Below are 20,727 nucleotides of genomic sequence, written 5' to 3' on the forward strand. Positions count from 1 at the left end.
GATCGAGGTTTGATTCCTGGTCAGGGCACATGCCTGGGTTGCGGGCTCAATCCCCAGTGTGGGGCATGCAGGAGGCAGCCAGTCAGTGACTCTTTCATCACTGATGTTTCTGTCTCTCTCTCTCCGTCTCCCTGAAATCAATAAAGATATATTTTAAAAATAAATAAATATAAAATAAAATAAAAATAGCATTGTCATCCATAAACTCTTTATCTAGGGCTTAAATTTTTATTTTTTTATTTCAACTTAAGTCTAGTGGAAATAACACAAGGCTAAATATCAAAATTGATATTTCATAGTGACTTAAAACATATTTGAGCCTATATTTCACTCTTGGTTGATGAACCTTAGCAAATTTTAAACAGATTAATTCTCAGTAAACCTTAAAAATTATGAACATTTAAAATATAATATTTCTATCTTAAATTGCCCTTTTGCTCAGAGCTCATACAAGCAAACAGCTTTTTAAATTTGGAAACACTATAGTCTGCTAAGGTGGGAGGGGAAGAGTAAAAATTCAAGAATAAAACAAAATATGTCACTTGATTTGATAGTATTAAGAATTATTCAGTATTTCCTCAGGCCAGTTCTTTTGCAAACCATAGTTAGTATTGGCAGGTAGATTTGTACGTTATTAACATAAAATGCTCTCAAGTAGACTTACTAAAGCAAACAATATACTGTATGTTTTTTTTATCATCCTTGTTCACTGATTTCAGCTATTAGTAAAGTCTTGTGTTCATGTAGTTAATAGTTGAGTTTATCTTAAGTGAAAGATATTCTTGCTTACTTCTAAACAATATTTCTTTTTTCTTTTTGAAGGTATGTCTTGAGAAACTGAATGACATTCAGTTGGCTCTTGTAATAGCAAGGCTGTATGAGTCTGAATTTGATAAATCTGCAACATATAAGTCTATTTTACGTAAAAAAGTTCTGGGAATTGTTTCTCCTGACGAACTCAATTCATTGAACATCAATCTGCATTATGATCCTTTTCTTCGGAGTATGGCATATTGGATTTTGGAAGATTATGGTAGTGCTTTGGAAACATTAATAAAGCAGCCTGTCAGAGAGGATGATGGTAAGCTGCGCTTTTAAGTTAATGATTAAGAGTTTTATTAGTATTTGCTGGTTAGAGAACACACTGTTGGGTACTAATGCTAATACAAAGCAAGTTGAAGACATGGTCTAAGACTTTATGTTTTAGTTGGGGACACAGAGTTAAGCATACTTTTTTATTTTGGTGTGTTGTGTGTGTGTTTCAAAAAAATCCTTTGAAAATCAAGGACTTTGGATTTTTTGTTTTTATGAAATCAATGTATTCAACATAAATATATAAACATTTGAATATAAATGTTTTGAAGAAAATACTGATTTAAACTCAGTTTATCTTAGATGGAAGTTAGCATACTAATCAGTTTTATAGTTTGTGTAGTAGAAATGTATTTATTGTAAAGAAACTTGACATACATGGTGTGACTAAAAATTGTACACAAACTTCTTGACTGCCTTGTTCATGAGATGAGTGAGATAAAGAAATTTTTTAATTTTCCCTTTTGAGTCTACTGTTTTAGAAATCCTTTCTGCTAAAGCTTTTCGAGAAGTTAGTATAAAATGGAATTATTTATATAACTTTATATACCAATGATGGGATATGCTTTTCAAATATTTTTCTTAGGTGGAATCGAATTGTATATGATAGCTGGTATAGTAGGTATTATATCATTTGGAGTTACTATTTGGAAAGGTTTCTGATTCATAGCTTTTTGTATAGCATCATTTAATTAGGAAGTGTCATATGTCTTACTATGAGGAAGCCATGTTACTCAGTTATTCTAGTCTCCTAGCCAACTAAGCTGTAGATTTCCAAACTGGCCTCTATATAATGAAGAGGGGGAATTAAAGGCCTTTTTTCCCAGTCACTTTTTTTATACCTGCACATATTCATGTCAAAAATGTATTTTGATTTGAGATTAATACATGATCACATAGTTAGAGCCAATTAAACCTGTGTTCTAGAAGAAAAATTTAAAGGCTAATAGTGGGTTGGATCAAGATGATAGGAGTGGAAGCAGAGAGAAGTGGTTGGATTTGGAATACAAAATTAAAGTTGACTAGATGGGGCAGGATTCCATATGTAATGTGAAGGGAATAAGAATCAAGGATAATTCCTGGGTTTTTAGTTTGAGCAATGGATAAATGATATGGGGAAGACTGGGAGCAGATTTAGGGGAGTGTTGCTTTAGATAGAGAAGAGTTCTCTGATAAGTCACTTTTGAGGAGAGACCTAATTGAAATGAGCAAGTATAGTTAATGTAGATATTTGGATAAAGAGCAGTTTAGGCCAAAGGCTCACTAAATGAAAAGGCCTGAGGTAAGAGTATACACATGGAAATGGAAATGTAATGTAGGCCTTTGGATATGGTAGCCTAGTTTTACAGGGTGAACTTAGGACAAGTGACACACATGTGCACATTATTAGCATATAGATGGTATCAAAGCCGTGGGACTGTATGAGTTCACACAGTCAGTGAGTGTAGGTAGAAAGGAAGTCAAGCGTTGAATCCTAGGATACTCTGTATTCTAATGTAGAGAAGATGAGGAAGATCTAGCAAAGGAGACTGGGAAGTAGTGCCTAGGAAAGTAAGAGAAAATGAACTAAGTGTGTAAGCGGATGTTTTAAATTACCTTAAATTGTTACCTGAAAATATGTGAAATCAGCATAACCTTTGTTTTCCTTCTGTGTTAGAACACTTTGATTACAAATATGTTCTTGGTCTGTTCAATACTATGTATTAGTGTGGTCTGTTAATGAAATTTTGTCAAAAGACCTGGTAGATAAAGGTGCCATAATAGAGAAAAAGGTCTACAATACAACTCTTGAAGAATTTTTCCTGGCTCATAAAATGAATTTACTTTCAGATCAAAACATGATGTCAGCGTGTAATCCTGCAGTTTTTAATTTCTACAATTATCTGAGGACACATCCTCTTTTATTGAGACGTCATTTTGGATCATCTGATGCATTTTCCACACATGTAAGTTTAACAGGAAAAAGTGGACTGGCAGGAACAATTAATTTAAGTGAAAGAAGATTATTTTTTACTACTGCCTGTGCTCATTTAAAAGCTGGCTGCCCCATGTTGGCTTTGGAAGTATTATCAAAGATACCAAAAGTCATCAAGAAGACAAAACCTTTTTGTCGAACGTCTAGTTTTCTGGATACTAGTAAAGACTATTCTCCGACTTCTCCATTCAAATTGGATGCAAGGGAAGATAAGTCTTCTGCCATTGATTGGTCACAGTCACTCATGAATGGTTTTGGATCTTCTTCAGAGGGTTCCTCAGAGAAGCAATCAAACTCCACTCTTTCTATTGACTGGAGCCAACCAAGTGTTGTATTTCAGGATGACTCTTTAGAATTAAAATGGGACAGTGATAATGATGAAGAAAATGAGGATCTCCCTATTTCAATGAAAGAACTACAATCTTTAAAGAAAAATACAGGGGGAAAAATAGATGAAACGAGTTCTAATTACACAGAATCTCTCAGCACACTAGATGAAAATGACATTTTAAGTCCATCAGAAGATATAATTGCAGTTCAATTAAAATTTAGAGCATGTTTAAAGATTCTCACAGGAGAGCTTCGTACTTTATCTACTGGCTATGAAATAGATGGTGGAAAATTGCGTTACCAGCTGTACCACTGGCTTGAAAAGGAGATGATAGCTCTTCAGAGAACTTGTGACTATTGTTCAGATGCTGAAGAATTACAGTCTGAATTTGGTGCAAATGGAGATGAATTAGGAATAAATGAAGATGCTGAAGATTTGCTTCATGAAAAAAAAGTGAAACAACCGAGAGAAAATTTTCAGGAAAAAAGACAATGGCTTTTGAAATATCAGTCACTGTTGAGAATGTTTCTTAGTTACTGTATACTTCATGGATCCCATGGTGGGGGTCTTGCATCTGTGAGAATGGAATTGATTTTGCTTTTACAAGAATCCCAGCAGGTATGTAACATATGATAGCCAGTCAAAATAGTACATGTATGAAAAAGGTTTTGATAATTGCTTTTTTTAAATATTGAAATTGTTGATTTTCTTTATTATGATAGCTGTAAGGAATGCTCCTTTTTAAAAATTTATTTATTTATTTTAATCCTCACCCAAGGATATGTTTTCCATTGCTGGGGCGGGGGGAGGAGGGGGCCACATCACTGTGAAAGAGACACATGGATTGGTTACCTCCCACATGAGCCCCTACTGGGGCCGGGGATCAAACCTGCAACCAAGATATGTGCCCCTGGTTGGAATCAAACTCAAGACCCTTCAGTCCATGGGCCAACACTCTACCCAATGACAAACCAGCAAGGGCAGTAATGCTCCTTTCTTGTGGTCCTTCATAGTGTGAATTTATAGAGTTGTGCATGTATGTATTACAGTTTAAAGACAGTTTGATACTAGAGCCTATGACATGCTGAATTCAAACTCCACATTCTTATGTGAATGCCTTATAAGGTGATAAATATCTTAAGATAAGAGGGTGTTATCCCACCATTTTTCAGTATAATTGCTGGAATGATGACCTCCCCAAGTCCCTTCTACCTCTATAAAAAGTTTATGTTAAGCTTTTAAGTTTTAGTTGTTTTAAAGTTTTCCAAAGAAACCCCTGAATTATGTAAGTAATGGATTATAACTATAAATGGTTGATTAACCTTTTTTTCCTTTGTTTTTAAGGAAACATCAGAACCAATGTTTCCTAGCTCTTTGTCAGAGCAAACATCAGTACCCCTTCTCTTTGCTTGTACAGCCAGTGCCAAAACAGTAGTTGCCAATCCATTATTGCACCTTAGTAATCTAACACATGATATTCTACATGCCATAATAAACTTTGATTCACCACCTCATCCTGATATCCAAAGCAATAAAGTAAGTATGCTTGGTTTCAGTCTTTTAATTATACTACAATAAAACTAAAAAGATAAGTGTTAGGGTTTTACAAAAACAATTTTAAACATCAGACTACACATAGTGATTGTTACATTATCAAATTTATATTATTTTGATCAAAGAAAACTTCTGGTTGTAGGCCAGGCTCATCTTACTTGTGCTACTTATACCCAATAGAGTACTTTAATTTTTAATCCAGTGCTAGTTATTAAGTCTTATTTAGCCATTTTATTAAGATAAGAGTAATTCATTATATCAGATGCATGAGTAATTTCTTTAGCAGTACACTTAGCCAAAAAGCTGATTTGGTGTGAAGTTACTAATATGTATGTAAAGTTTTTCTTTGTTAATATTAAAAGATTACAAATTTTCAGGACAATGTGAAGTATTTTGCCCCAGTCAGTCCTCTAGGGTAGGCAGTAATTCATGATTCCAGCTACAGCAGAATCACCTGAAGTGCTTGTTAAGCAATTGGATTGTTAAATTCACTCCAAACTTGCTGAATCAGTATTTGAGAGAATCTCAAGAATATGTATTTTTAAGAATTCCCTCAGGTGACTCGGATGCAAAACTAATCGCATCATTATCTAAATCAGCCATATCATCTTCCCACCCATCACCCTTCACTTTATCTGCCATTTACATCACATTTCATATTTTATCTTTATTCTCCAAACATAATGAAATTCTTTAAAGTATGACCAAGTTTCACTATTTTTGTATCTTTTTTTTTTTTCCCCCTTTTTGTAATCTGTCATCTGGTTCTCACTTACCTCACAGACTGTGATATCACACCAGTTCAATTTTCTGCTTTGCCTAATGGTGGCCTCTCCTACAGTTTTACCCTCTTGGATAACCATAACCCTTGCAATTTAATTTTACCACCTCTTTTCCTGTACTGCTCTGTAGTATAAATGTCCACAATGTATATTATACAGTTAGGAGTTTAATTTCCTTCAGATGATGCTCATTTTGACCAAACACTATTCCATATTTAATTTTAATAATAAGCATACCCCTGGTATATCAGTTAACTTTTGCTGCTTAAGAACCACCCTAAAACATTAGTAGCCTAAAATAGTCATCATTTATTTTGCTCATGATTTTGTGGATTGGCTCATCAGTTCTGGTTTGGGCCAGCTCCGCTGATCTCTGGATAAGGGGTGTGTGTGGGTGTGGGGGTGTGTGTGTGTGTGTGTGTGTGTAAAGAGCTTTATCATAAGCAGTTGGCTCACATGATTATGGAGATTGAGAAGTCCCAAGATCTGGACTTGGCAAGCTGGAGACTCAGGAGAGCTGATCATGTAATTCCAATCTGAGTCCTAAGTCCTGAGAACCAGGATAGCTGATAATGTAAATTTCAGTTAAGAGCTACCAAGGAGTGAGACCCAAGAAGAGCCAATGTTACTGTTCTGGTTAAAAGGCAGGAAAGACTCATGACCCAGCTCAATGCAACTAGGCAGAAGTTCCCTCATACTCCACTTTTTTTGTCCTATTCAGGTCTTCAGTTGATTGGATGAGGCCTACTCATATCTGTTTTGCTTAGTGTTCCAATTCAAGTGATAATCTCCCCTAATCACTCTAACAGATGCACCCAGAATAACGTTTGACCAAATGTGTGGGCACTTAAGGGCCCGGTAATGTTGACACATAAAATTAATCACACCTGGGTTATTTCATATCATGGTTGCAGAAGTTTAAAAAACAGCAAGAATTTGCAAGGCCCTTTGAGGACTAGATTCAGAATTCACACATAACTTCTGTTGTATACTCTTGGTCAAAGCAAATTACAAGGCCAGCCCAGATTCAATAAGTGGGGAAATGTGCTCCACCTTTTGATTGGAGAAGCTGGAAAATATTCTGATCATTTTCACAGTACATGGTCTTTGCTGTCTTCATTTTCCATGATATTCATTATTTTAATTCATACTACATGCCTTGCTGATAATTGAAGAAGAAATAGCAATGAGATTTTAATCTATCACTCCGTTTTTATCAACATAAAAGACCGTCATACTTCATAATTAGATCAAGAACCTAGTCTTTATTAAAAGACTAGTCTTCTCTAGTCTGTTTTCTTACCTAAGTTACATTTCTTCATCCTCAGATCCACTTCTGTTATTCTCATCATGCCATGTTTAGAACCTCTTCCCCAATACAAATGTGCCTTTAATTGCTGTGGTTCATACCTTCTTTCTCTAAAATTTCACTTTCTTTAAATTGTTTGCTTTCTGTAGTAACTAGAATATGTGGTAGCGTATTCTTCAATGACCTGTCCATAGATGAACTGTCTTTTATAAGGCTGTGCTTTTTTATATTTTGGTTGAGGAAGAAGCAGGTTGAACCTTAAAGGGTTTGCTTTTAATACATGGTTCATGCACTATTGAATAGCTAGCATCTGTTCCCACTTGCTCTTGAAATGGAAATTAGATAACAGGTACATGGTTTATAATTTCTGCCAAAGGCTTCAGTATTTTTTCTTTGTCTGTAGTGATACCTCACAAGGTAGAAATGAATGTTAAGAAAAAAAGGAAATGGCTTATAAGGACAAAATCATTTTTTCACCTTTTTAAAAAATGCTGATTATATTAGGTTTTGAAAAAAGTTACATTGCATACTTAAAGTAATTTCGGTGTTTTTTTTTCCAGGTATATGTAATGCATACTTTAGCAGCCTCACTTTCTGCTTGTATATATCAGTGCCTTTGTGGTAGTCATAACTACAGGTAAATATCTTTGTGAAATTTAAGAATGCTTGCAGTAAACTGATGAGTTTTTCAGAATATGTATGCTCTTGCTTTGGAAAAACTATACAGCAGTGCACTTTAAATATTGCAAAAAGCATACGGCTGAAGTGTTGAGTACTGTTTTTTTTATCTTTGAAATTTTAACTTACGTCTTACAGCAAATGAATCTCAAGTAAACCCTTGTCAACATAAATCATTTAGCAGCCTTTTATTGATCAATGCCTAATGCCAGACAGCATACTATGCACTGAGATAAGTTCTCCTTCCTTAAGGTCAGTGTAGTTAAAAACAAATGTGAACTGATAAATGATGTATAGCCTGGCATGCCACTTAAATAATAAGTACTATATATGATGGATAGTAAAAGGCTTAGGGAGCATAGAGGAGGTAGTGACTGACTTGGAATCGAGAAAAATTTTATGGAGGAGTTGATTATTTTGTTGATGATATTTCTTTATGTCTTAAGGTTTCACTATAATTCATCTAGGCTTTTAAAAAGTATTGTTTAACACTCTTATATGTCCCTTATCTTTATGTCTTTTTTGCTTCTTTTCAGGAGAAATCCTAGCTTCATTTTTCAGACACTAACTCGTTCTATAGCAACATCTTTTATTAAGCCTAAGTTTGTTTAAGAAATTCTTTTTCATTTTTAAGATCTTTGTTGATTTTAATAGCTACATTTATTTTTATAACTTATTGTCTTTATTTCCTGATTTTTTTTAACTTTTTTGAGTATAAAACACTTTTCTTAATATTCTAATAAGTCTGCTTCTTCAGGTGTAGGTCCTTTACTGAGTTTGTTGTCTCTTATGTGATATCAGCCTTCCTTAGTTTTGATTTTTTTATTGTCTGTTTATGTTATGTGTTTGAATTTTTCCATGGGTAGGGTAAGCTAGCTTACTGCTCTGGTTATGTATTTCTAGGTTTGCTTTAACTTGATTTTATTTATTTATTTTTTTACCCCTGTCCTCCAAGAGTTCATTTTCTTGTTATGAGTATGACTTTCTTTTCATCAATGTATTTTCATCTTTCTTATGTCCATTTACTGTAATGGGATTTTTGTTGTTACTCTGCCATCTTGAAATCGAAAAGTAAAGCAAGAGAAACTACTTAAAAATGCATCAAAATGCTATCACTAATAAGACTTGCCAATCAGAACAGGTCTTAACCATTAAATGTGCTATATTTAAATATTATATTCCTTTACTTAACATATGATATAGATATTTCTGACAGGTTAACAAAATCTTATGTACCATTTCTGTTATATTTCATAGTTTATGTCAAGCTGCAAGTTATTTTGTTAATTCATCTGTTTAGTTGTAGATTAAAGTGCCATATACTTGGAAAACTTACTCTGAATTCCCAAGTTATGTGAAATGCTCCTGTATTTTGCTTTCATGGCACTGTATGTATAGATTTTGTCTTTAAAAACGTTGTGATAAATTTATTTGTGTCTGATTTCTCCACCAGGCTATAAATTTCATGGGAGACACAAACCATTTTTTTTATTATATGCCTGGAACCTGGTGCATATACTTGATGTAACCTACCCTGATACAGGGTAGACTAGCCATTAAATATTAAATTAAACCTAAATTGACTTTGTTTTCAACCAAATAACCTTGTTTTAAAGTGCAATATATAAGCTTGCTACTTGTGGTCAATAGTAATTCAGTTTTCTCGTTTGTACATATTCTGACTTTCACTAAATAAATATGCTTAAAACCTATGACATGTGTTTTAATTTAGAAAATTTGTATATTTATAATTAAAGGACACTTTGTTTTAATATAGCACTAGACTATAGAGTATAGTGTAGATGTAATAGTAGTATAACTAATAAAAAATTTGTATTTAAGGTACCCTAGAAGTTAGATCTAAAACATGGAATATTATATGTGAAATTTATTTTAGATCATTGTATATTATTATTTTTTTATATTGTTGTAGATCATTATAGATTACTTTTATTTAAATGTTTTCTTCTCTTAGTTCATTTCAAACAAATCAGTTTACCGGAATGATGTATCAGACAGTACTGCTTCCCCATCGACATTCTTTGAAAGCAGGAAGCTTAGATGAAACAATAACTCCCAATACATCACCAGCTCAGTGGCCAGGTATAAATAATTTATATGTGTGTCAGTTTTTCTTAGCTCGAATTTAATCAGATGAGGAAAAAGTAGCTTTGGTTTGGTTTTGCTATATGATAATCATTGTTAAATATTGTTAGAATTGATACCATTTCAGTATTCACCACTCGTTACAAATTATGCAGTTACTTAATTTTAGTATTTCCTTCATCATTATATTAAGATAACAAATGTTTTGTTATATCACTTTTTTATAACTTTGCTTTTGTTATAATAAAAAAACATTGTTATGGCAATTAAATTTTAGCATCAGTTTTGATTTAGATTACAGATTTTCAGTGTTTCTCTAAGTTGAACAGATGGCTCAAAATTATGCATTAACTGAAGGACTCTACTAGTCCATGACTCTAGAGAAGAAAATATTTTAATCCTGATGCAATAAAGTTTTTTTAAAAATTAGAAACTGTAGTTAATTTCTTATTTTTCTTATTTATTGTCAGTGATATCTGTTTGTTTGTTCTAGGAATCACTTCTCTAATTCGACTTTTGAATTCTTCTGGTGAGGAAGCCCAGTCAGGGCTTACGATTTTGCTCTGTGAGAGTCTCACAGCAGTGTATCTTAGTCTCGTCATCCATGGCTTGGCAACACATTCCAGTAATGAACTGTTTCGGATTATGGCACATCCTCTAAATGAAAAAATGTGGTCTGCTGTATTTGGTGGAGGTGCACATGTTTCCAGCAAAGAACAGACACACTCAAAAGCATTACCCGGTTAGTTTTTAAATCTGTTACGTGTTTGTTTGTTTTAAAGACTGAGGCTTCATTTATTTATCTGAATGATAACTTTGTCAAATGTAATTACATTTTAATTTATTCACAGAAAGATCTGATACAGACCATTTTCTTAAATTCTGAACAAATACTTTTATGGTGAAAATGCAGTATAAAGTTTCTGGTGCAATTTCAAATTTTAAGATACCCATGTACCAGTGATTAGAACTATCTAATGTAATTTTCTTTAATCTTTTACTATTGAAATTTTCATTTATTGAAATAATATAACATTGGTTTTTGTTCTATCCCAAATACAGATTCTCTCTTCTTTCTTTGGCAGGAAGGCACTTTGCTATGCCTAGCCCCCACCAGGTAGTGGTATTCTCCATGGAATGTGTGGGCTTTTCCAAAGCTCTTTCAACCATCAGTTCTCATAGCCCTCCCAGTCTTGCAGGCAAGATATTAGCTTTAGAAATAGGCTTTTACAGTTCAGCTTGCTTTGTGTTGTTTTGGAGGGGATTGGGATACAGTGGGCCAGTTTTGTTTTGTTTGGCACTTATTATAGAAAATTGAAAATTTATTTTAAGCAAGCCATATTTTTGATTTAAAAAACGATTAGCATTTTAGAAAGTCACTTCTGAATTTTTATTCTTTTTAAAAACTCTTTATTTTGATGTTTTCTATCACTTAGACTTCAACATATCTTTAAATGTATAGAAATAAAGAAATGTCAGCGCTAATCATGGCGAATCAAACTATGGCTTGAAATGATAGGAAAAAACATTTCAAATTGACGCTGCTTCATGTTTTGCATATTATGATTCTGGCTGTTAGTGGTTTTGGATTTCTAAGTGTTCATAATACCATGAAAAGTAAAGATTTTAAACAGTTGTATCCTCTTTTCTAAACTTTCTAATAGTGAAACTACATATATTTATTTAAAGATTGGAATACCACGCTTTCTTGACCTGGAAAGAATCTTCATAATGCCTTCTACCTTTTTTTTAAAGTTTTCTTTTTGTAATTTATTAGCCCATATGTGATAATCTTGCTTTTAAATTTTTTAAAAATATTCTAATTTTCATAACATCTCTTTTCTAATTTTTAAAGAGTAATTTCCTATGCTTTATATTTTTATATGGATTAAAAAAAAGGAAAAGACTAACTTCGAAGTGTAGTGGAGTAAAATTTATAGCTCTATTGAGATTAGTATTAAATAAATAATTGGTAAATTAATTTTTGCCCTGTTTTTATTGTATTCTAAGAGAAAAACATTTGTTAAGACTGATCTTATTAATGTGAAATGTTAGAAAGGGATAAATTTTTGCTATGGCATATCCACATATGTGTAAAAAGTAAAAATACATTCTTACTGGTTAGGCATTAGGTCTCAGTTCTAACCATTTTTGCTGAGCACAAATAATATAGAGAACCTTATTCAAAGTCCAGGTTGTTCTTTGTTTAACCACTTAGACTTAGTTGTTTCTAGACAGAAATGCCGTCACACAAATTATCTTTCAAGTACACTACATCATAACTACTATCATAAGCTGTATTCCACCACTGGCAGCCAAATAATATAGAGTACTTAAAACGTGGTTTACTTAATGGTAGGGCTGGTTGTAGCCACATCTAGGTTATGTGATGCTCATCTCTTTTTGAGAACCCAGGAACTATTCTGAATACAAACAATAACTGAAGCAAATTTTACAGAAGACATGAGTTAATATGATTCATCAGTTTGCTAAACAGAAAATGGTGAAGTCAAAGGCCTGATGTCTCCAAAGCTGATCTAGGAGGAGCGAGTAAAAACAGAAAGAAAGAAATAGAAAAACAGAAAAGGGGAAGAAGTAAAGACAGTAGATAGTGAAGGCAGTAATAGTAATTAGAAGCAGCAATCCTGTGAAACAGATCAGCTGACAGTTGAAGAGAGAAAATCTGAGAACAGAAAGTCAACCAAGACAAGAAACAAGTAGGAGTGGCTTTTAATATAAGGCAGAGTTCTGAAATGTCAGTTTTTAAATGCAATATTATGTTTATCTGTAAACTCACCAACTGAAGCAGCACAGCAGCCTGATAAACTTTAGGTTATATATAAGCAGCCCTGCATGTTTGAATTACTGCTAAACATAAGTATACTGTCCCAAGAGTCTAATTGCACATATATTCAGTATACATTGTTGACCAAGGGTATAAAATAATGTGTTTTAGAAAAGTTGATCACAGTGCAGCCAAAATTAATATATATATTTTTAGTTTTTACTATTTAAATTTGGCGAATGGAAAACTGACAAGTCTATAGTATTTCATTTTCTTGACAGCCTAATCAGTGTCGTAATATGGTATATTCACGATGAAATACATGCTTGGAACCCCTAAAAATCTGTGTTTTAAAAAGTGTTTTTTATAAACTTCTGAGAGTAATTTAAAAGTCACCGTTTCTTTGTTCTGGTATAAATCCTCATTTTAATTTTCTTTGAAATAATGGTCTCAAGAACTAAATTATATTGCTACATGTTTATAATATGTTCAGTGTACTAATTCCTTTAGTGACTTAAAATTTAATTATGACTTAAGCTTTGTAATGTAAGAAAATGATAGATGATTTTTATTAGATGTTAGCTCAGCAGGCAAAATTCTTAACAAACATATCAACGTATATAAGTCCGTAATTTATTTTTAAAATAAATTTAATTTGCTTTGTGAACTCCCATTATATGTTAATGAAGGATTTATTATTTTCTAATTAATTAAAACTACTGTTCAGGTGTATGTTCATGGAGTCCTGATTTTGTTATTATGGTTAATTTTTAAAGTAGACCAATCAGCTAAGGAATAGAAATTTTCAAAAAATTACCTTTTTTCTGCTAACAGTTAGAAATCCATACTTTTGCTTTCATTGCATATTATATAGCAAGTCAAAATATTTAAAGAATTTTTATTGTATTTTGTTATAATATTTGCAATTATAAGAACTGTGAATTTTTTATCTTGATAAATTTACAGTAGTGATTTTTTTATTTCTCCAAAATGAGAATGAAATATAAAATGAATATTTGTGGTAAGCATTTCATTTTTTTTTTTTTTTACTGTGAGACTGCTAATGATGTTATAGACATTTTAAATTATATTTTTAGCATTTGATTATTTATGTTAAATACAGTTCAGAAAATCCAAATGTTTTGCTTTTTCCCCATAAGCTTGTATAAAACAAAAGTTCTGTATTCAATATTTAATGATTATACATATCATTGCTATTATTCCTTTAGCAAAATAGCAACCTTTCTTAATAAGGTAAGACGTCAGCTTATTTATAATATAAAACAAAATCAACTATTTAAAATATAGTTGAGTATGCCAAACATTTTGTCTGCTGCACCGCAAAATAACTAGTTTTACTAGAAAAGGGAATAAGTACATTTTTTGATTAGAACGCCTTGGACATCCTTTTTTTTATTGAGGGCCATATAATAAAAATTTTTAAGTTTAAAAAGCATTATATTCATTTCATAACTACTGGGGAAGGCAAATAGTTAGATAATATGGGTAGAGAAAGCGTAGAAGATTTTAAAAAAACACTAAAAAATGTATATGTGTAAAATTTTACAGATAAATATCTTTTTATGAACATCTCAGCTCTCATCTAGACTCCCTCACTCTTACTGAGAATAGGCATGTGATCTCTATGTCCAACACCATTTTCTAATATATTTCTGGCAGTCCTAAGTGCTGCAGCAAAATAGCTTTGATGTATTTTCTTAATTATTAATTTTTTTGTGGTAAAAAACACATAAAATATACCATCTTAACCATTTGTGTACAGTTTAGTAGGGATAAGTACATTCACACTGTTGTGAAACAAATCTCCAGAACTTTTTCATTTTACAAATTTGAAACTTTATACCCATTAAACAACAACTTCCCCTTTTCCCTTCCCCACCCCCGGTAATCACCATTCTACTTTCTATTTCCATGAATTTGACCACTTTAGATACCTAATATAGAGGAGTCTTACAGTATTTGTCTTTTTGTGACTGTCTTTCTCTTAGCATGATGTCCTCAAGGTTCATCTGTATTGCAGTATGTGACAGGATTTCCTTCCTTTTTACACCTGAATAATATTTCATTGTGTATACAGGGTGGCCAAAAGTAGGTTTACATTTGTGGGTACTCGAAACAGTTTATTCTTGTTTTATTATTTATTAATTATTGTATTATTTTTCATATGAGCAACTGTAAACCTACTTTTGCCCCCCCTGAATATTATACTCCATTCAAATTTTTAATAAGTCTGTGGAGTTTGAGATGAAATTTTACAGATAGAACCATATTGTAGCCAGCAGGGTGATTGAAAAGCAGTGCTCTAGAACAGGTATCTCCAGATTTTTTTTTTATTACATAACCCTATCCACAAAACATGCTTGAGTAAAACCGCGATATATGTGCATTATTTATTTATAAATAACATGCACCCATTGTTGATTCAGATATTAAACAGTGACAATTTATATTTTCTTCTTCCTCTTAACTGCTTTCCTCCTTTTCTTTCTCCCTGTCCCTTTCCTTCTTCCTCCCCTTGTGCCGCCGCCTTTCCCTCCACCCCCTTCCCTTTCTTCTCCCCTGCTCCTCTCTTTTTTTCTCTCTTCCCTTCTTACCTGTTTTCTCCTCTTTTCTTCCTCCTTCCCCCTTCTACTTATTAAAAAAATAAATCTAAACAGAAGTAATATTTTCCTTCCATATTTCAATGAGCCATTTTGACACCAACTACCTTGGAGACTACCTTGCTCTGTTTTTTGGAGACAGATCACTGCTTTCTATTAAGACATTCATCACTTCATTTTTATAGACATTTATGAAGCAGTTGCAAGTTACTGTGCGAAGTAGTAAACCTAGGAAGACCTTGAGAGTCAGCGGTCTGTAAAATCTGGATAATATCACCTGCCAGACTTTATCATTAGTTTCATTCTTTGAGTATTAAGAAGTACCTTAAATTCACTGCTTATTTAATCTCCTGATTTTGTCTTTTCCTTTTAGGAATCTTTGCAGTTTACTTGTAAAATCAAGTTTTACATATAATTTTGAGAATTTGTTTTATACTTAATTTGTGTTCGCATACATTTTTAGTTCTCACACCCCTAATGATAAAGGAGAATGAATATATTCCTCTTAGGAGACCTCTTAGACTGAATTACCTTGCTGAAGGGAAGAAATAGATTTGAAATCTGTTTTTCTTAAATTTATATGACTTTTATCTTCTCTATATCTGTTGCTTTCAGCATAAAATGTTTTAAATCATCAGTCTCTCTCTCTTCCTCCCTACCCCCTTCCTTTTCACTCTCTCTGAAAATCAATGGAAAAAGTATCCTCGAGTGAGGATTACCAAAAAAAGAAAGAAATTAAAATCTTTTGAAAGATTATGTAATAATCATACCACTTTTTTAGCCATATCTTAGAATACTAATTTTATTTAATTTCCTTTTTCTGAAATAACTAAATTATTTTGTTAAACTCAGCTTGGCTGTAGCTCGATATAATGCATGAGCATGCTGTTTATGCAAGCCGAATAGCTTCAAACTATAAAACAAAATTTATTACAGCACAATTATTGCATTCATTTGGGAGGTAAATAAATTCTCACTGGAACCATTGAAGGAGAATATTCATGTGCCTTAATGTGGAGTTGTTTGCCTTTCAGACCATGCCTGTGTCTAGGAGATCCTCGATTCTCCACTGGTGATTTGTATCCTATGACTTAGTGTTAATTAAAAATTTGTATAACTTGTTTTTCTATGCTAATGCCTTTAATAGTCTAAGGTAAAATACTAAAAGAATATTAACTGTTAAGTGTTTAGAGTTAAAACAATAAAGATTACATTTTCTACTTCTTTGTTATTCCATTGACTAGAAAATCCCATCTTCAAATCATTTCTAAAAGTCTGAATCAGTTTAAGTAGTTATGTGTTGGAATTTTTTATATTTTCATTGAAAATGTAGATAAAAGCCAGTGATTACTGAAGAATCTCATAAGTGAGTTGTTGCCTTTAATTAACATTGATATCCCATGATACTCCTTTTTTTTTACCATGATATTCTTTAAAAACAAAATAAAACAATGTAGATCATTTCCTATCATGTGAACTCATTTACAAGCAGATATTACATCCCATCACCTACTTATACAATACATAAGTCAACAGAGAGTGAGATAAATTCAAGATAGTTTTTGTCTCACTTGACCTATTTTCTTACCTTACTATCATAATAAGAATCTCAGTTTTGTGTATGTACTTACTTGTAGTTAGCCTTAGGTCTTATACAATGAAAATAGTACTTATTTAATAATACTTTACTTTGTTCTGATTAGTTTCTTCGCTAGTGGAAGAAGGAGAGAAGCAGAGCACACGATTTAGGCCATCAAAAATATCTGTCAGAGAATCTGCCCCACAGACCTCTTCCTCACCACCAGTAAGCCAAGAGTCGCTGACAGTCAAAGAGAAGTTCATCCCACCTGAGCTCAGCATCTGGGACTATTTCATAGCCAAGGTAATAAAAGTGCTTCCAGGTCAATATTTATATAGTTAAATGAAAATGAAAGTGATTAAAATAAGTGTAATTGTTGATGCTTCCAATATTTTCGCACTGTGGTTTAGAAAATTTTCATTTTATCAGGCTATATTACCAAACAGCATACCCTAAAATATTTTGGCTATATTTCCAAGCAGTTTTTAAGGCAGTTTTCTGATAAATTATAATTTTTGCATTTTATTTTATTTTTTTAAAAATATATCTTTATTGATTTCAGTGAGAGGAAAGGAGAGGGAGAGAGAGAGATAGAAACATCAATGATGAGAGAGTCATTGATCGGCTGCCTAGCCCGCAACTGGGGCAAGTGCCCTGACCGGGAATCGAACCCCAATTGCCTGGATCCTAGGTCAACACAACCACTAAGCCATGCCTGTCCTGGCGATTTTTGCATTTTAAATGAAGTTCTTATTAAGATGAAAAGATAAATTGGTTAACACCTCAATACCAGTGTACTTGGTAGTAATTAAGGAATCAAGACTGTCAGAAGTTAAAGTACCATCCATATTCTGATTCCTTTTCTATACTATTGCAGTCTTGCATTGTTCTGATAAACACAAATTTCATCTGTTTAATTAGATAACACAGTCCCTCAACAACATGTTTCAGGTTTAAGTTGCCACAGTCTATTAAATGTGAGTAATTGCATAAAGTATAAAGTTCCCTGCTAGCTTTTCAGTCCACAGATTACAATGAAAATAACACATGCACCTCATGACCACCTACTAATCACAGTAGTTCTTTCAAAGTCTGTTGGTGATTGGTCATTTAGTGTCTGTTGTTCAGTTCATACACAGACAGGAAAAGGGATAGTGTCCTGCCTCCTTGTCTCCCACGATAAACCCAAGTGACATTTTATAAAATTGGATAAATAGAAGAGGGAATTGACAAACATTGATGAAAGTGCAACAAAAAAGGTGAAAAGTGATAGTACTGGAAGTGAAATTCAAATCAAATATAAAATTATACAAAAGTTAGCTAACTTTGGGATTATTGACATTACTGTGATTTAAGAGATTTTAGATGTGCAGCGAGAGAAATCTAGTGAAGGCTAAATTAGTAATATAAGTGAGGAAAGTGTGACAAAAGGATGAAGATGTTTCAGAGATAGTGAAATGGGAAAAACAAAACCAAACCCCACAAAAAAACCTTCCCATTAAAGGAACTCTGGGTGATATTTCACAACATTGAAAGCACAAAACACAAAATGTTGGAAGCTGATACAGATTTAGATAAGATTATGACAGTTTGCCAAGTTTTAGAAAAGATGCTTGCTTTATACAGTTAGAAGGCAAGGAGCAGTATTCAAAGTACTCTATAAATTTTTTACAAAAATATAAAATACTTTAATTCTTGCCCAGTTTGGCGTGGCTTCAGCGGTTGAGCGTCGACCTGGGATCCAGGAGATCAGGGTTCGATTCCCAGTCAGGGCACATGCCTGGGTTGCAGACTGCAGTCTATCAATGAATCTCTCATTATTGATATTTCTATCTCTCTCTCTCCCTCTCCCTTCCTCTCTCTGAAATCAATAAAGATATTTTTAAATAAATAAATAAATAAATAAATAAATAAGTAAGTAAATAAAATACTTTAATTCTCAATGTTTCTAACACTAATTACAGTGTACAAAATAAATATTATTTTTACTATTTTTTTTAATTCCCCTAGCTGACCTGACCGTAAGTGTTTCTAATGTTTTGACACATATTTTTAACAGTGACAGAACATTTTTAATTTTCCATTGATATTAAGATTCCTTTGCATGGCTTCGGCTTGCTTAGACATCTTTACATTCCTACACCACACACAAAGCAAGAACCGCCCGTATAGATCTTCTTCTCCTGTGATCGGCCAAATTCTTCACATCCTCAGCTTCTGAATGTTCTCCTTTTTCCCTTGTATTAATTGACACATTATTCTTTTCTCGTGACACCCATCCCCCTGGCCTGTTAAGCAGCGGCTTTTTTTTTTTCTTCTATCTTACATGCTTCAGTGTAAAGGAGGGCATTTGTATTTCCTCCTTCTTCATTGCCTTTTGCAGAGTCATTTATTCATTGAGCAAATGTTTACTAGGCACTTTATTTATATGGGAATATCTTTATTTCATCTTCATTTTTGAAACATAGATTGCTGGATATAGGATTCTTGATTACCAAGGTCTTCTTATTCCTGGATCTTGTTTAATTTCTGGTTGATCTGCTCTTGCCCCAATCTGTATCACAGCCTCAGGATAATTGAGATGGTAGCCTTCCCTAATTGTTTACTACTAAGATTTTATTGTTTTTGATAGTGCCACTGGGCATGGAAGTGTGTGTTTTTTTAAATCCTCACCTGAGGATATTTTTTCCAGTGCTTTTCAGAGAGAGTGGAAGGGAGAGAGAGAGAAACATTGATGTGAGAGCAAGACACATCGATTGGTTTCCTCCCTCATGCACCCTGACCGGGGCCAGGGATTGAGCCTGCAACCAAGGTATGTGCCCTTGACCAGACTCGAACCCAGGACCTTTCAGTCCACAGGCTGATGCTGTAGCCACTGAGCCAAACTGGCTAGGGCCGGGCATGAGATTTTTATCAAAGTCAGCGCCTTCTGGCCAAGAAGCCGAGTTCTTAGTCCTCACAGACTGCCCTTCTGGCCCTGGCAGAACAATTACACCACAGGGTGGCAAGGGTGGGGATGAGGGTAGCCTCTGGCCAAAATGCCACATTCTTACTATTTTACCAGAGATTCAGTAGATTTTTCTTGAATATTGCTTTATGTGTTATATGCATTTGGTCGATCTCCAATATCTTTAAGTGATTGTTTTTGACAGTTTTGTGCAGTTTTATTGTTGCTTTTTGGGGAGAGGACTTACCAACCTCTTCACTCAGCTGTTCCAGAGGTTCTGTCCTCCCTGCTATGTTTCTTTATTAGGCTTCCCTACATTCAAGATTGTATAACTTCTGAAACTTCCCACATCTCTTTCATCTTCACTCTTAACTGATGACCTCATCTCTTAAGTAATTAAAAAATAGAATCAGACAACACTCTTTTATCATCCTATCATGAACTATAACTCTATTTTCTCCCATCTTAGTCTTTCCTCCTGTGATTATGAAGAGTCCTTCCTATCAAAGACTCCAGTTCTATTCTGAATCCTGTCTGTGCTTTTCCTCTCTATCCTTTGCTTTGTCTTCATTTTTCCCGTCTCTATTGGCTCCTTCCATCAGGACAGAAATGTGCTGTCCTGTCTCCCATTCCAAATCCTGCTTTAACCCCCTAAATTTCCCAGCTCTTATTCTATTTCTCTGATTTCTATTCTTATTCAACTTTTCAAAACTGTACACAGTAGACCCCCTTATCTGTGGGGCATATGTTCCAAGACCCCAGTAGATGGCTGAATCCAGAGAGAGTACAAACTCCCTGCCCCCATACACACATAAACAGTTGAAAATTCACGTACAACTGTTTTCAGCCTGCTGTATGTGCAAATTGCCAACCAAGGAACAAAAATACATTTGACCCTTGAACAACACAGGCTTGAACTATGTGGATCTAGTAGAAATCTGGGTGTAAGTAATCTTACACAGCTCAAA

At 33.5% G+C, this 20,727-nt stretch overlaps 1 protein-coding gene across 4 annotated transcripts in view; it reads left to right on the forward strand.

The window, feature by feature from the left end:
• Window positions 1–20,727, forward strand: part of DMXL1 (Dmx like 1) — a 123,779-nt gene that overhangs the window by 59,604 nt on the left and 43,448 nt on the right. For 3 of the 4 annotated variants that reach the window (XM_016204603.2, XM_016204604.2, XM_016204605.2), the window contains 7 exons: window positions 823–1,081; window positions 2,923–4,016; window positions 4,743–4,934; window positions 7,604–7,680; window positions 9,697–9,824; window positions 10,321–10,569; window positions 16,937–17,115. In XM_016204603.2, coding sequence (XP_016060089.2) covers window positions 823–1,081; window positions 2,923–4,016; window positions 4,743–4,934; window positions 7,604–7,680; window positions 9,697–9,824; window positions 10,321–10,569; window positions 16,937–17,115 — 2,178 coding nt within the window. Of the gene's footprint in view, window positions 1–822; window positions 1,082–2,922; window positions 4,017–4,742; window positions 4,935–7,603; window positions 7,681–9,696; window positions 9,825–10,320; window positions 10,570–10,912; window positions 11,027–16,936; window positions 17,116–20,727 lie in introns of all 4 variants that reach the window. The other variant, XM_087815506.1, reaches the window with a different exon arrangement.

This window comes from Miniopterus natalensis, chromosome 3 (genome assembly GCF_054644295.1).
Source record: "Miniopterus natalensis isolate mMinNat1 chromosome 3, mMinNat1.hap1, whole genome shotgun sequence".
Classification (NCBI taxonomy): domain Eukaryota; kingdom Metazoa; phylum Chordata; class Mammalia; order Chiroptera; family Miniopteridae; genus Miniopterus; species Miniopterus natalensis.